Source organism: Colobus angolensis, unplaced genomic scaffold (assembly GCF_000951035.1).
Source record: "Colobus angolensis palliatus isolate OR3802 unplaced genomic scaffold, Cang.pa_1.0 Scaffold148, whole genome shotgun sequence".
Lineage (NCBI taxonomy): Eukaryota > Metazoa > Chordata > Mammalia > Primates > Cercopithecidae > Colobus > Colobus angolensis.
Genome location: NW_012114577.1, coordinates 4,345,882 through 4,360,955, shown reverse-complemented (window position 1 = coordinate 4,360,955; position 15,074 = coordinate 4,345,882). Strand labels below are relative to the sequence as shown.

The following is a 15,074-nucleotide window of genomic DNA, read 5'->3' as shown; positions in this document are numbered from 1 at the left end:
CACTTCTAGAAATTTTAGCATTACATTTTTAAAAGGGGAATGAGAAAGATAGGCACTTAGAACATTTTTATACTATCTGACAAAAATAGTAGTTCAAATAAATCCCAGTAGCTTCATCATAAAAGTAGATTGACTTTTATCAGTTAATGCTGAGTATTCTAATTTTTCTGCCAGCAACAACAGAACTATGTTTACTTATTATAGGATGAGTATGGTATTAGTGATACTTCTCATCACTACTTTTAAAAATATATCTTCCCTTAGCTGACCTAATACTGAAGAACTGCAGGACTTTCTGAAGATATGACTTAAAGGAGTTTAAAACATGCTGAGTCTGCCTTTAAATTCTCCCAAGTATTAGTAATACAGTGTGACCACAATAACCTGGTAAAGCTATTTGGAAAAATAGCTTATAATGTGTTAAGGCAACTTGAGTAACAGTGTAGGGTTCACCTCAGTGTAGAATTTTCCCTGACAACTATTTTAAATGCTGTAACCCCAGTTTTTTCACGTACTGAAAGACAAGAATGTTATGTAGGATTACGCAGAGTAAAGGTGTTCTATACAAATGAAAAGCCCAATGATGATCGATTTGAAACTTGAGATCCCAATTTTAAATACTACCAAAACAATAGTAGACTTCATCTCTGTGAAATCAGTGCCCAGGGATCAGTTATTCCTGAAGATCAAAATGAGAAGAGTCATCTGAAATGGGTTGCATCATGTAGTAGGATTTGTTAATGTAAGTTCCTTTTCATTGGACCTTCCCTCTGTCCCCAGATGAACATTCCTAGGCATAGCAGAAAGGTACCTTGTTTCTGGTAACAGTACTTCCTCTAGAACCTTCTCTCTGTTTTATAGAAAAGCAGAGCACTTAGCCTCCCAATAGGTAAGGTAGTTTTATGGCTCCAGGATATAGACAGTGGAGTTTTTAGAATGGCACTTCTGGTGTGGGAGGCAGTATTTCAGAACATGTTTTTTACTTAAATGAAAGATGACTTACAAGGACTTGTCTGGAACATACCCTTTACATGGCTGACAGGCATCATGCTACAGCATATTGCAGTGCTACTGCCATTTTTAAATGTGCAGCTTCCAATAGGCTCTTTACAGAGCTATTTAGAAGGGCATTATTTTAAATATAGTTGGAGATTACAGAAAAAACTATTAGGATTCCACATAGTCTTAGCTTAAGGGCTTGGGATATTTGTTATTAATGCCCTTTATGGAACCTCTTATTTTCTCCTTGAATGTAATCAACATTCAGTGAGTTGGGAAAGGGGTATACTCTTGATGTAGCCCTGAGGTAATGCATACTAGATTTCATTAGGCTGAAAGAAAAACTATGCAGAACCTGTGAATATAGCAGAGGAGGTTTAATAGGATAAGTCAGCTACATTTTTAATGTTATCAGCTTGTTATCATTCATGTGTATACATCAGCGCCCTACTGAAAGGAAGTACCAATCTTTCTTTGGGCAAACCTTAAGAGATTCTCTGAGGGACCTATTGCCTGAACCTTAAAAAAAAATCTCTAAAGACCTTACAGTCTGCTGCTACACTATTTCATTTTAACTATCAACACTGGAGTTGCAACTGGCTTTCTAAGTTATCAATTGTATTTTAGGAGTCTACCAATGCAGCACTCAGAATCGGAGTGACCATCAGTGACCTGAAGAGGTAAGATTGGAGGAATACTTTAGTCCAAAAGCTTTAAAAAACTATTAGACCATATATTCTATATTATTAAAGTGAATTATGCATAAAAGTCTGTGCAAACTACAACATAATTGCAGTAACATTCTCAAGAAAAAAAAAAACCCTAGTATGCTTTAGCATTATTAAGTTATATAAAATACATCTTTATAAAAGTACAGATTTTCTTTAAAAAGTTTAAATTATACCCACTGAAATAGCAAGGCTCCCTCTTTAGTACTAAAATAAGGGTTTATCAATCTACATTATTGCTTAGTCCTCTGGAGCCATTTGGAAACCTGTAACAAATAAAAATCAAGTTCTATTTCTTAAGGAAAAGTGCCCTAAAAATTCAGCGGTCACTACACTTTTCTGAAGCTCTTCATCTGAGAAATCGTCCATAAAACTGTTAACCGATGCTACCCAACGCTTGGTTTGTCAGGATCCAAAGTTGAGTCTTGCAACGTTCCTGCTTGTGCCAGGAAGCTGTTAGTTTGTTGTCCCCAGTCATAGTAATCTGGAGCAAAACTTAAAAAGAAAAAAATATTTCAGTGACTTGAAACATTACAGTATGTATGACATGTCTACTTTAGGTAGAGCTGAGATTTTACACAAACTGTAGATAACTCTAAAGTTCTTTAAAATGGCTCTTAAAGTCCATTTTCCTACAAAACAATGCTACGCACAGGACCAAATGCCCACCCACAACTCTACTGAACTCTTTAGAGCACAGAAGTGTATAGCATTACTAGAGAACCCAGCCAGTTATTATGTATAGGAAATGTTTTTAGCAACAAACTGTATCGGAATCCGAATCCTAACAAGGAGTACAGATCACAACCTGTGGTGTCTTTGGACAAGTAACTTCTGTGCCTCAATTTCCTCCACTTAGAATGGGAGTACTATTAGTAACTACATCATGGGCCTATTGTGGGGACTGAGTTAATACCTGTAAAGTGTTTAGAACAGTATCTAATATATAATTAATTCTCAATACATGTAAGTCGTTTTCATTATAATTATGTTCCTCTATGTAGTAGAAAGGGGATCTTCACGGATATAGGTAGTGAGGACTCCCTCAGCTCTAAGTCATTTCTGGCAGGTGAGAGGGTAGGACAGCTCCAGGAGAATATGGGTTTAAAGGGGCAAAAAAACTAATAGGAAATGCAGTGGGGTAACTGGAAAAGAACAGTTTTAGGGAAGAGGTGGAGCTCAAAATCTGAGTGATCCAAAGGACAGCTTTTGACTTCAAGAAGTCCTTCTTGTTTGTTGGCTTGCTTGCAGCTTACATTCTTTACATCTGCTGGCTCAGCGGATTGGGCAGCTTTCTTTTTTCTCAGCCACCATCTTTTATCCTATCTGACCAGGATTTCTCTGCTCCCTGATCACTGAGAAAGCATGTATTCTCCCAGCTTTTCTTCAGTACTTCTGTCCCTAAAACAAGGGCTCTTTTCAGAGCTCTCAGTTTTCTAAAGACTTTCACTGTTACTAACAAGGAGTAAAAAGGCAAGCGTATCTTTTTTATCATTTCATTCCAGAGGGAAAAAGTTGTAAAGTTGTTAATGCTAAGTCTTTAATCTCAAAAAGATTACATAAGATAAGCTTTCACTTCTAAGAAGCTCCCCTTTCCCAAGAACAGGATGGGGGTCCTGGGAGGACAAGCAGAGAGAAGACAGGCTTGGCAAGCACTATTGCAGCCCTTTTGGCTCTTCTCACCCCTGCTGGCCTTGCTGGCCTCACTGTCTCACAGCCACAGGCTGAAAGGGAAACACGATAGTCATCGGGTAGTGGAGAATGGCAGAGCACAGCAGGCTGAGGAAAAGGGAAGGGAATCCCAATAGCTACTACCCTTCCTGTTTGCAGACCATGCCCATGCTGAGGTAGGCAAAACCTGGAATCCTGGGGTGGGTCTCTGCGATGGTTGCAATTTCAGGTGCTTCCCTCTTTTTATTTGCCTTCCTAATTCACTGAAAATTAGGCAATGGCAGCAGACTGGTATGGTTCATGTATTGTCTTACACCCTCTATGTATGCTGCTTTGAACTCTTAGTATTTAATTGCCCTCTGCAAATTTCCTGGGCCAGATCTGCATGTGGATTCAAGCAAGGAGACTTCCTATTAAAACGCATATGAAAGTATAACATAAGCGACAGGGTACTTATATACAAACTGTTTACATAGTATAGTGATTCAGAAAACAGATTTGAACAAGACTGCCTGAGTTAGAATTCTAGCCTAACCACTTGCTAGCTGTGTGACCTTGGACAAGTCACCTACCCTCTGGATACCTCAGTTTCATCTGTATTATGAGGCTAATAATAGTACTGACCTCTCAGAACTGTTAAGACTAAATGAGTTGATATTTGTGAATCTCTTAGAACAGTGTCTGATACAGAGTAGATGCTATAGAAGTACTTATTAATTAATAAGTATTCATGAAAATTAAGACTAAAGTAAATATCCTTCATGTAACTGAAATTTTAAATTAAGAACTGACATCGTTCAAATTTGAAAACTTGGTCCTTTATAATGTATAACTTATCCTAATAAATAAACACTACTGCATTTACTCTCTAGCTTTAGAACATGTGATTAAAGATGTCATGTTCCATTGAGTGATTCCATAGACAAGTGCTATATTTCCCTCTTGGAGATTCAGAGCACACATTAGCATTTACAGGCTCTCTTGGCATTTTCTGAAAAGTTTATTTTCTGGCCAGGTGCAGTGGTTTACGCCTGTAATCCCAGCACTTTGGGAGGCCAAGGTGGGCAGATCACTTGAGGCCAAGAGTGCAATCCAGCTTGGCCAACATGGTGAAACCCCATCTCTACTAAAAGTACAAAGTAGGGCTGGGCACAGTAGCTCACACCTGCAATCACAACTCTTTGGGAAGCCAAGGTGGGCAGATCACTTGAGGCCAAGAGTGCAATCCAGCTTGGCCAACATGGTGAAACCCCATCTCTACTAAAAGTACAAAAATTAGCTGGGCGTGGTGGTGCACACCTGAAATCACAACTACTCGAGAGTCTGAGGCATGAGAATTACTTGAACCTGGGAGGGGGAGGTTGCAGTGAGCCAAGATCACGCCACTTTGCACTCCAGGCCTGGGCAACAGAGCGAGACCCTGTCTCCAAAAAATAAAAAAGGTGATTTTCTTTTTAAATAATCATTTCCTTTTGCACAGCATAGCTATTAAGACAATAGTGCTAGCCGGGCGCGGTGGCTCAAGCCTGTAATCCCAGCACTTTGGGAGGCCGAGACGGGCGGATCACGAGGTCAGGAGATCGAGACCATCCTGGCTAACACGGTGAAACCCTGTCTCTACTAAAAATACAAAAAACTAGCCGGGCGAGGTGGCGGGCGCCTGTAGTCCCAGCTACTTGGGAGGCTGAGGCAGGAGAATGGCGTAAACCCGGGAGGCGGAGCTTGCAGTGAGCTGAGATCCGGCCACTGCACTCCAGCCCGGGCGACAGAGCAAGACTCCATAAAAAAAAAAAAAAAAAAAAAGACAATAGTGCTTCATGGAATATTGTTTAGGAAACACTACTGTATATAATAATGCTATGGGGCTTAAAAAAAAAATCTGATGTCCTTTCTCATTCTTGAATGTTTCCCATAAGTAAAATGATCTACTGATAATCCAGTCTTATACCACCTAAGGCTGCACAGTTTTAATGTAGGAATTTTCTTTTAGCGTGAATCTGTCTCACTGGTGTAACCCTTCCCTCCTAATGAGGCTTGTCTAACATGAAGTAGGGTCTTACCCTCCCTGAAGTCCCTGAGGGGCAATGTTCCAGGCAAGGTCATCATCACTGTCATATCTTCGAGGGTTGTCAAAGAAATAAGATCTGGGACTGAATCCATGGCTGGGGACCATTCCAGGATTGGTCTAGAAAGACAGGTAATCATTCAGCATACTTACAGACACCGTGCCTTGCACTAGACAAAAATAAGATCTCTTCCTTGTAGGAGACTAAAGATGTTCTATTCATTTGAATGTAGGCTATATCTGTTCAGCTGGAATATTCATTTCAGTTACTCTTACGTTTGAGAGGGATTAGCCTTGTCTTTTATCAGTATGGGCAAAATCTTCTATCAGAGTCTTGCGTGCAATGTTGAGTCATCATCGTTTTAATCCCTTATTGAAAAGCTAGATGATGAGTAACTATATGCCAATAAACTGTAAAATCTAGAAGAAATGGGCAAATTCCAAGACACATACAGCCTACCAAGACTAAACCAGAAAGAACTCTAAAACCTGAACAGACCAATAACAAGTCTTTTATTCTACCTGACTAGAATTTCTCTGCTCCCTGATCCACTGAGAAAGCAATGTTTTCTCCCAGCTTTTCTTCAGTTCTTCTGTCCCTAAAACAGACCTCTCTTAAGGTTTCTAAAGAGTTTCACTGTTAGTAACAAGGAGTAGTAAAAAGGCAAGAGATCAAAGCCATAAGAAGTCTCCCAGTAAAGAAAAGCGTGGGACCCGATGGCTTCACTGCAGAATTCTACCAAACATTTAAAGAAGAACTAGTATCAGTCCTACTCAAACTATTCCAAAAGTATAGAGGAAGAGGGAATACTTCTCCACTCATGGAGGAGGCCAGTATTACCCTGATACTAAAACCAAAGACACATTAAAAAAAGAAAAGAAAACTATAGGCCAGTATCTCTGATAAATATTGATGCAAAAATCCTCAACAAAATACTAGTAAACCAAATTCAACAATACATTAGGAAGATTATTCATCATGACCAAGTGGGATTTATCCATGTGATGCAAGGATGGCTCAACATACACAAATCAGTGTGATACATCATGTTAACAGAATGAAAGATAAAAACCATATGATCATTTCAATTGATGCGAAAATAGCACTCGATAAAATTCAATGTTCTTTCATGATAAAAACCCTCACACCAGGGATAGGAGAAACATACCTCAACATAATAAAAGCCATATATGACAGACCCATAGCTAGTATCATAATGAATAGGGGAAAACTGAAAGCCTTTCCTCTAAGATCTGGAACACAGAGTCACCACTGTTACCCAACATAGTACTGGAAGTCCTAGCTAGAGCAATCAGACGAAAGAAAGGGCATTCAAATTGGAATATAAAAAGTCAAATTATCCTTGTTTGCAGTTGATATATTTGGAAAACCTAATGACTCCACAAAGAAGTGTGAGAACTAATAAATGCAGTACAGTTGCATGAAAAATTAGCATAGTTCTATATGCCAACAGTGAACTATATGCCAACAGTGAACAATCTGAAAAATTAACAAGTAATCCCACTTATAGCCACAAATATAAATACCTAGGAGTTAACCAATGAAGTGAAAGATCTCTATAATGAAAACTATAAAACACTGAAAGAAACTGAAGAGGACAGCAAAAAAATAGAAAAATATTTTCTGTTCATGGATTGGAAGAATCAATATTGTTAAAATGGCCATACTACCCAAAGCAACCTACAGATTCAATGCAATCCCTATCAAAATACCAATTATATTCTTCACAGAAACAGAAAAAACAATCCTAAAATTTATACAGAACCACAAAAGACCCAGAACAGCCAAAGCTCTTTTAAGCAGAAAGAACAAAACTGGAAGAATCAACATGACCTGACTTCAAATTACACTGCAGAGTTATAGTAACTATAACAGCATGGTACTGGTATAGAAACAGACACACAGGGCCGGGCGCGGTGGCTCACGCCTGTAATCCCAACCTTTTGGGAGGCTGAGGCGGGCGGGTCACGAGGTCAGGAGATCGAGACCATCCTGGCTAACATGGTGAAACCCCATCTCTACTAAAAATACAAAAAATTATCCAAGGCAAGGTGGTGGGTGCCTGTAGTCCCAGCTACTCAGGAGGCTGAGGCAGGAGAATGGTGTGAACCCAGGAGGCAGAGCTTGCAGTGAGCCGAGATTACACCATCGCACTCCAGCCTGGGTGACAGAGCAAGAGTCTGTCTCAAAAAAAAAAAATAAAAGAAAAACAGACACATAGACAAATGGAACAGAATAGAGAACCCAGAGACAAATCCACACACCTACAGTGAACTCATTTTCAACAAACTGCCAAGAACATACACTGGGGAAAAGACAGTGTCTTCAATAAATGGTGCTGGGAAAACTAGATATCCATATGCAGAAGAATGAAACTAGACCCCTATCTCTCACCAGATAAAAACATCAAATAAAATGGATTAAAGACTTAAAATTAAGACCTCAAACTATGAAACTACTACAAGAAAACATTGGGGAAAATCGCCAAGACATGGGTCTGGGCAAAAATTTCTTGAGAGTATCCCTATGGGCACTGCCATCATGGCAGAGGTTTGGGGCTAAAGAGCAGAGAAATTTGTTTCCTGAAGAAGTGGAAGTGCAACAGGTAGGGAATGGATCCCAGATTTGCACCTGGATCTAGATTCTGTTCATCTATTCTATTTACATATAAATACTTTGAGGGGAAGATGGTGGATAGGAGACAGGGCTTACATGCAGCTCCCACTTGGACAGACAGAACAGCATGTGGAGAGTCACCATGGACTTTTGCTCCAGGAACCACCACAGGAGCATACCAGGAAAAGTGAAAGAATTCACAGACACTTGGAAAGAAGCGGCAGGTCACTGCAAATTCTGAGAGACAGGTGAAAAACTCCGGTGCTCTCTTGAAAGTGCCATCTCCTGGCTGGAGGCCAACCAACTCAGGACATTACAACTCATGACAGATCCCCTGCTCCAAGGAAGGAAAAAACAACAGCTAATTTTACTGCCTCCAGCATCTTGGCTCTACAGTGGTCCTGAGTCGTGTCCATGGTGGCAACTTCATTGCTAGCATAAAGCATTTAAGAAAGCCAGCACACTAAACATACAACCAGGACTCTCACAGAGTCTACTTCAATCCCCTGCCACCTCCAGCAGAGCAGGTGCTGGTATCTACAGCTGGGAGACCTGAAGATGAATTGCATCACAGGACTCTTTGCAGACATTCCCCAGCACCAGTCCAAAGCCTGGTAGCCCTGCTGGGTGACTAGACCAAGAAGAGCAATAACAATCACTGCAGTCTGGCTCATAGGAAGCCCCATCACTAGGAGAAGGGGAAGCACCCCACATCAAAGGACCACCCTGTGGGACAAAACAATCTGACCAGCAGCTTTGAGTTCTAGATTTTTCCAGTGAAACAGTCTACCCAAATGTGAAGGAATCAGAAAAGCAGTTCTGGTAATACGACAAAACAAGGTTCTAGAACACCCCCCAAGGGCCACTCTAGCTCTCCAGCAATGGATCCAAACCAAGAAGAAATATCTGAATTGCCAGATAAATAATTCAGAGGGTTGATTATTAACCTACTCAAGGACATACCAGAGAAAGGTAAAAACCAACTTAAATCAATTTTTTAATACAGATATGGATGAAAATGTCTCCGGAGAAACAGATATAATAAAACACAGTCACAACTTCTGGAAATGAAAGACACACTTGGAGGATACAAAATTCACTGGAAAGTTTCAACAACAAAATCAAATAGAAAAGAAAGGACTTCAGAACTTCAAGACAAGGCTTTTGAATTTACCCAATTGACAAAGACAAAGAATTTACAAAACAGAGCCTCCCAAGAAATATGTGATTATGTTAAATGGCCAAACATAAGAATAATTGGTGTTCCTGATGATGAAGAGAAATCTAAAAGTTCGGGAAACATATTTGAGGGAATATCAAGGAAAACTTCCCTGGCCCCATTGGAGATTCAGACATCCAAATATAAGAAGCTCAAAGAACACCTGGGAAAATAATTGCAAAAAGATAATCAGGCACAGTCATTAGGTTATCTAAAGGCAAAGGAAAGAATCTTAAGAGCTGTTTAACAGCAGATTTCTCAGCAGAAACCCCACAAGCCAGAAGGGATTGGGGTCCTATCTTCAGCCTCTTCAAACAAAATAGTTGTCAGCCAAGAATTTTGTATCCAGCAAAACCAAGCTTCGTAAATGAAGGAAAAGATACAAAGTCTTTAGACAACAAAATGCTGAGAATTTGCCACTACCAAGCCAGCACTACAAGAAATGCTAAAAGTAGTTCTAATTCTTAAAACAAAACCTCAAAATACACCAAAATAGAACCTCCTTAAGCATAAATCTCACCAGGCCTATAAAACAATGAAAAAGAAAAAAAGTATCAGGCAACAAGTGGCATGATGAATAAAACATTCTCACATCTCAATACTAATGTTGAGTGTAAATGGCCTAAATGCTCCACTTAAAAGATACAAAATGGGAGAATAGATAAAAATCCACCAATCAAGTATGTGCTGTCTTCAAGAGACTCAACTAATGCATATGGACTCACATAAACTTTAGGTAAAGGGGTGGAAAAAGATATTCCACGCAAATGAAAACAAAAAGGAGTAGCTATTCTTTTATCAGACAAAATAGACTTTAAAGCATCAACAGTTAAGACAAAGAGAGACATTATATATTAATAAAAGGATCAGTCCAACAGGAAAATATCACAATCCTAAATATATATGCACCTAATATGGGAGCCCCCAAATTTATAAAACAATTATTATTAGACATTAAGAAATCAGATAGATTGCAACACAATAGTGGAGTACTTCAGTACTCCACTGACAGCACTAGACAAGCCATCAAGACAGAAAGTCAACAAAGAAACAATGGACTTAAATTATATCCTAGAACAAATGGACTTAACAGATACTTACAGAACATTCTACCCAGCAACTGCAGAATATACATTCTTTTCATTGGCACATAGAACATTGTCCAAGATAGGCCATATGATAGGCAGGCCATGAAATGAATCTAAATAAATTTAAGAAAATTGAGATTATATCAAATACTCTCTCAGACCACAGTGGAATAAAATTGGAGATTAACTCCAAAAGGAACCCTCAAAACTATATAAATGCATGGAAATTAAATAATCTCCTGAATGATCTTGGGGTCAACAATGAAATCAAGATGGAAATTACATTCTTAGAACTGAATGATAATAATGACACAACTTACCAAAACCTCTGAGGCACTGCAAAAGTGGGGCTGAGAAGAAAGTTCACAGCATTAAATGCCTACATCAAAAAAGTCTGGAAGAGCACAAATAGAAAATCTACGGTCACACCTCAAGGAATTAGAGAAACAAGAACAAACAAACCCAAACCCAGCAGAAGAAAAGAAATAACAAAGATCAGAGTAGAACTAAATGAAATTGAAACAAAAAGGCAATACAAAAGATAAATGAAACAAAAAGCTGATTCTTTGAAGAGATAAACAAAATCGATAGACCATCAGTGAGATTAGTCAAGAGAGTAGATCCAAATAAGCTCAATTAGAAACAAAATGGGAGATATTACAACCAATACCACAGACATACAAAAGATCATTCAAGGTTACTATGAACACCTTTACACAAACTAGAAAATCAAAATATACAACCCTCCTAGATAAATCAGGAAGAAACAGAAACTGAACAGACCAGCAACAACTAGCAAGATCAAAACAGCAATAAAAACATTTCCAACAACAAAAAAAGTCCAAGACCAGGTGGATTCACAGCTAATTTCTATCAGATATTCAAAGAAGAATTGGTACCAATTTTACTGAAACTGTTCCAAAAGATAGTGAAAGAAGGAATCCTCAGGGCATCTCTGAAAAAAAGGCAGCAGCCCGAGTCAGGGACTTATAGATAAAACCCCCATCTCCTGGGACAGAACACCTGGGGGAAGGGGCAGGTGTGGGGACAGCTTCAGCAGATTTAAATGTCCCTGTCTGATGGCTCTGAAGAGAGAAGGAGATCTCCCAGCACTGCGTTCAAGCTCTGCTAAGGGTGAGACTGCCTCCTCAAGTGGGTTGATGACCACTGTGTATCCTGACTGGGAGATACCTCCCAGTAGGGGCTGACAGACACCTCATACAGGAGAGCTCTGGCTGGCATCTGGCAGGTGCCCCCCTGGGACAAAGCTGCTCAGAGGAAAGAACAGGCAGCAATCTTTGCTGTTCTGCAGCCTCTGCTGGTGATACCCAGGCAAACAGGGTCTGGAGTGGACCTCCAGCAGACCTGCAGCAGAGGGACCTGACTGTTAGAAGGAAAACTAACATCAGAAAGGAAGATCATGTCCACTCAGAGACCCCATCCGAAGGTCACCAACATCAAAGACCAAAGGTAGATAAATCCACAAAGATGGGGAGAAATCAGCGCAAAAAGGCTGAAAATTCCAAAAACCAGAATGCTGCTTCTCCTCCAAAGGATCAAAACTCGCCAACAAGGGAACAAAACTGGACGGAGAATGAATTTGATGAATTGACAGAAGCAGGCTTCAGAAGGTGGGTAATAACAAACTCCTCCGAGCTAAAGAAGCATGTTCTAACCCAATGCAAGGACGCTAAGAACCTTGAAAAAAGGTTAGATGAACTGCTAACTACAATAACGAGTTTAGAGAAGAATATAAATAATCTGATGGAGCTGAAAAACACAGCACAAGAACTTCATGAACCATACACAAGTATCAAGAGCTGAATTGATCAAGTGGAAGAAAGGATACGAGACTGAAGATCAACTTAATGAAATAAAGTGAGAAGACAAGATTAGAGAAAAAAGAATAAAAAGGAATGAACAATGTCTCTAAGAAATATGGAACTATGTGAAAAGACCAAATCTACATTTGATTGATGTACCTGAACGTGATGTGGAGAATGGAACCAAGTTGGAAAACACTCTTCAGGATATTATCCAGAACTTTCCCAACCTAGCAAGACAGGCCAATATTTAAATTCAGGATATACAGAGAACACCTCAAAGATACTCCTAGACAAGAGCAACCCCAAGATACATAATCATCAGAATCACCTAGGTTTAAACAAAGGAAAAAATGTTAAGGGCAGCCAGAGAGAAAGGTTGGGTTACCCACAAAGGGAAGCCTATCAGACTAACAGCAGATCTCTCTGCAGAAACCCTACAAGCCAGAAGAGAGTAGGGGCCAATATTCAACATTCTTAAAGAAAAGAATTTTCAACTCAGAATTTCATATCCAGCCAAACTAAGCTTCATAAGTAAAGGAGAAATAAAATCCATTACAGACAAGCAAATGCTGAGAGATTTTGTCACCACCAGGCCTGCCTTACAAGAGCTCCTGAAGGAAGCACTAAATATGGAAAGGAACAACCGGTACCAGCCACTGCAAAAACATACCAAATTGTAAAGACCATCGACACTATGAAGAAACTGCATCAACTAACGGGCAAAATAACCAGCTAGCATCATAATCTCAGGATCAAATTCACACATAACAATATTAACCTTAAATATAAATGGAGTAAACGCCCCAATTAAAAGACACAAACTGGCACACTGGATAAAGAGTCAAGACCTATCAGTGTGCTGTATTCAGGAGACCCATCTCACGTGAAAAGACACACATAGGCTCAAACTGAAGGGATGGAGGAATACTTACCAAGCAAATGGAAAGAAAAAAAAAAAAAAAGAAGCAGGAATTTCAATCCTAATCTCTGATAAAATAGACTTCAAACCAACAAAGATCAAAAGAGACAAAGAAGGCTGTTACATAATGGTAAAGGGATCAATGCAACAAGAAGAGCTAACTATCCTAAATATATATGCACCCAATACAGAAGCACCCAGATTCATAAAGCAAGTTCTTAGAGACCTACAAAGACACTTAGACTCCCACACAACAATAGTGGGAGACTTTAACACCCCACTGTCAATATCAGACAGATCAACGAGACAGAAAATTAAGGATATTCAGGACTTGAACTCAACTCTAGACCAAGTGGACCTAATAGATGTCTACAGAACTCTCTACCCCAAATTAACAGAATATACATTCTTCTCAGCACCTCATCTCATTTATTCTAAAATTGACCACATAATTGGAAGTAAAACACTCCTCAGCAAATGCAAAAGAACGGAAATCATAACAGTCTTTCAGACCACAGTGCAATCAAATTAGAACTCAGGATTAAGAAACTCACTCAAAACCGCACAACTACATGGAAACTGAACAACCTGCTCCTGAATGACTACTGGGTAAATAACAAAATTAAGGCAGAAATAAAGATCTTCTTTGAAACCAGTGAGAAAAAGACACAATGTACCAGAATCTCTGGGACACATTTAAAGCAGTGTGTAGAGGGAAATTTATACCACAAAATGCCCATAAAAGAAAGCAGGAAAGATCTAAAATTGACACCCTAACATCACAATTAAAAGAACTAGAGAAGCAAGAGCAAACACACTGAAAAGCTAGCAGAAGAAATAACTAAGATCAGAGCAGAGATGAAGGAGATTGAGACATGAAAAACCCTTCCAGGAGCTGGGTTTTTGAAAAGATCAACAAAATAGACCAGTAGCCAGACTAATAAAGAAGAAAAGAGAGAAGAATCAAATAGACACAATAAAAAATGATATAGGGGATATCACTACCGATATATCACTACTGATCCCACAGAAATACAAACTACCATCAAAGAATACTATAAACACATCTATGCAAATAAACTAGAAAATCGAGAAGAAATGGATAAATTCCTGGACACATATACCCTCCCAAGTCTAAACCAGGAAGAAGTCAAATCCCTGACTAGACCAAGTTCTGAAATTGAGGCAGTAATTAATAACCTACCAACCAAAAAAAGTTCAGGACCAGAAAGATTCACAGCCAAATTCTACCAGAGATACAAAAAGGAGTTGGTACCATTCCTTCTGAAACCATTCTAAATAACAGAAAAAGAGGGAATCCTCCCTAACTCATTTTAATGAGGCCAGCATCATCCTGATACCAAAACCTGGCAGAGACACACACACACACACACACACAAAGAAAATATCAGACCAATATCCCTGATGAACATCGACGCGAAAATCCTCAATAAAATATTGGCAAACATAATCTAGCAACACATCAAAAAGCTTATCCACCACTATCAAGTCAGCTTCATATCTGGGATGCAAGGTTGGTTCAACATATACAAATCAACAAACATAATCCATCACATAAACAGAACCAATGACAAAAGCCAGATGATTAACTCAATAGATGCAGACCTTCAGCAAAATTCAACACCCCTCCATGCTAAAAACTCCATAAACTAGGTATTGATCGAACGTATCTTAAAATAATATTTATGACAAACCCACAGCCAATATCATACTGAATGGGCAAAAACTGGAAGCATTCCCTTTGAAAACTGGCACAAGACAAGGATGCCCTCTCTTACCACTCCTATTCAACATTGTATTGAAAGTTCTGGCCAGGGCAATCAGGCAAGAGAAAGCAATAAAGCGTATTCAAATAGGAAGAGAGGAAGTCAGATTGTCTCTGTTTACAGATGACATGACT

General features: G+C 39.2%; 1 protein-coding gene across 1 annotated transcript in view; it reads right to left on the bottom strand.

The window, feature by feature from the left end:
- Positions 1 to 1,354: 1,354 nt before the first annotated feature.
- GPR137B (G protein-coupled receptor 137B) overlaps positions 1,355 to 15,074 on the bottom strand; it is a 92,676-nt gene continuing 78,956 nt past the window's right edge. Inside the window, exons 9-10 of the mRNA XM_011935760.1 lie at positions 5,459 to 5,583; positions 1,355 to 2,222 (exon numbers count right to left, since the gene is read on the bottom strand). Coding sequence (XP_011791150.1) covers positions 2,114 to 2,222; positions 5,459 to 5,583 — 234 coding nt within the window. The 3' untranslated portion in view covers positions 1,355 to 2,113. The remainder of the gene's footprint in view (positions 2,223 to 5,458; positions 5,584 to 15,074) is intronic.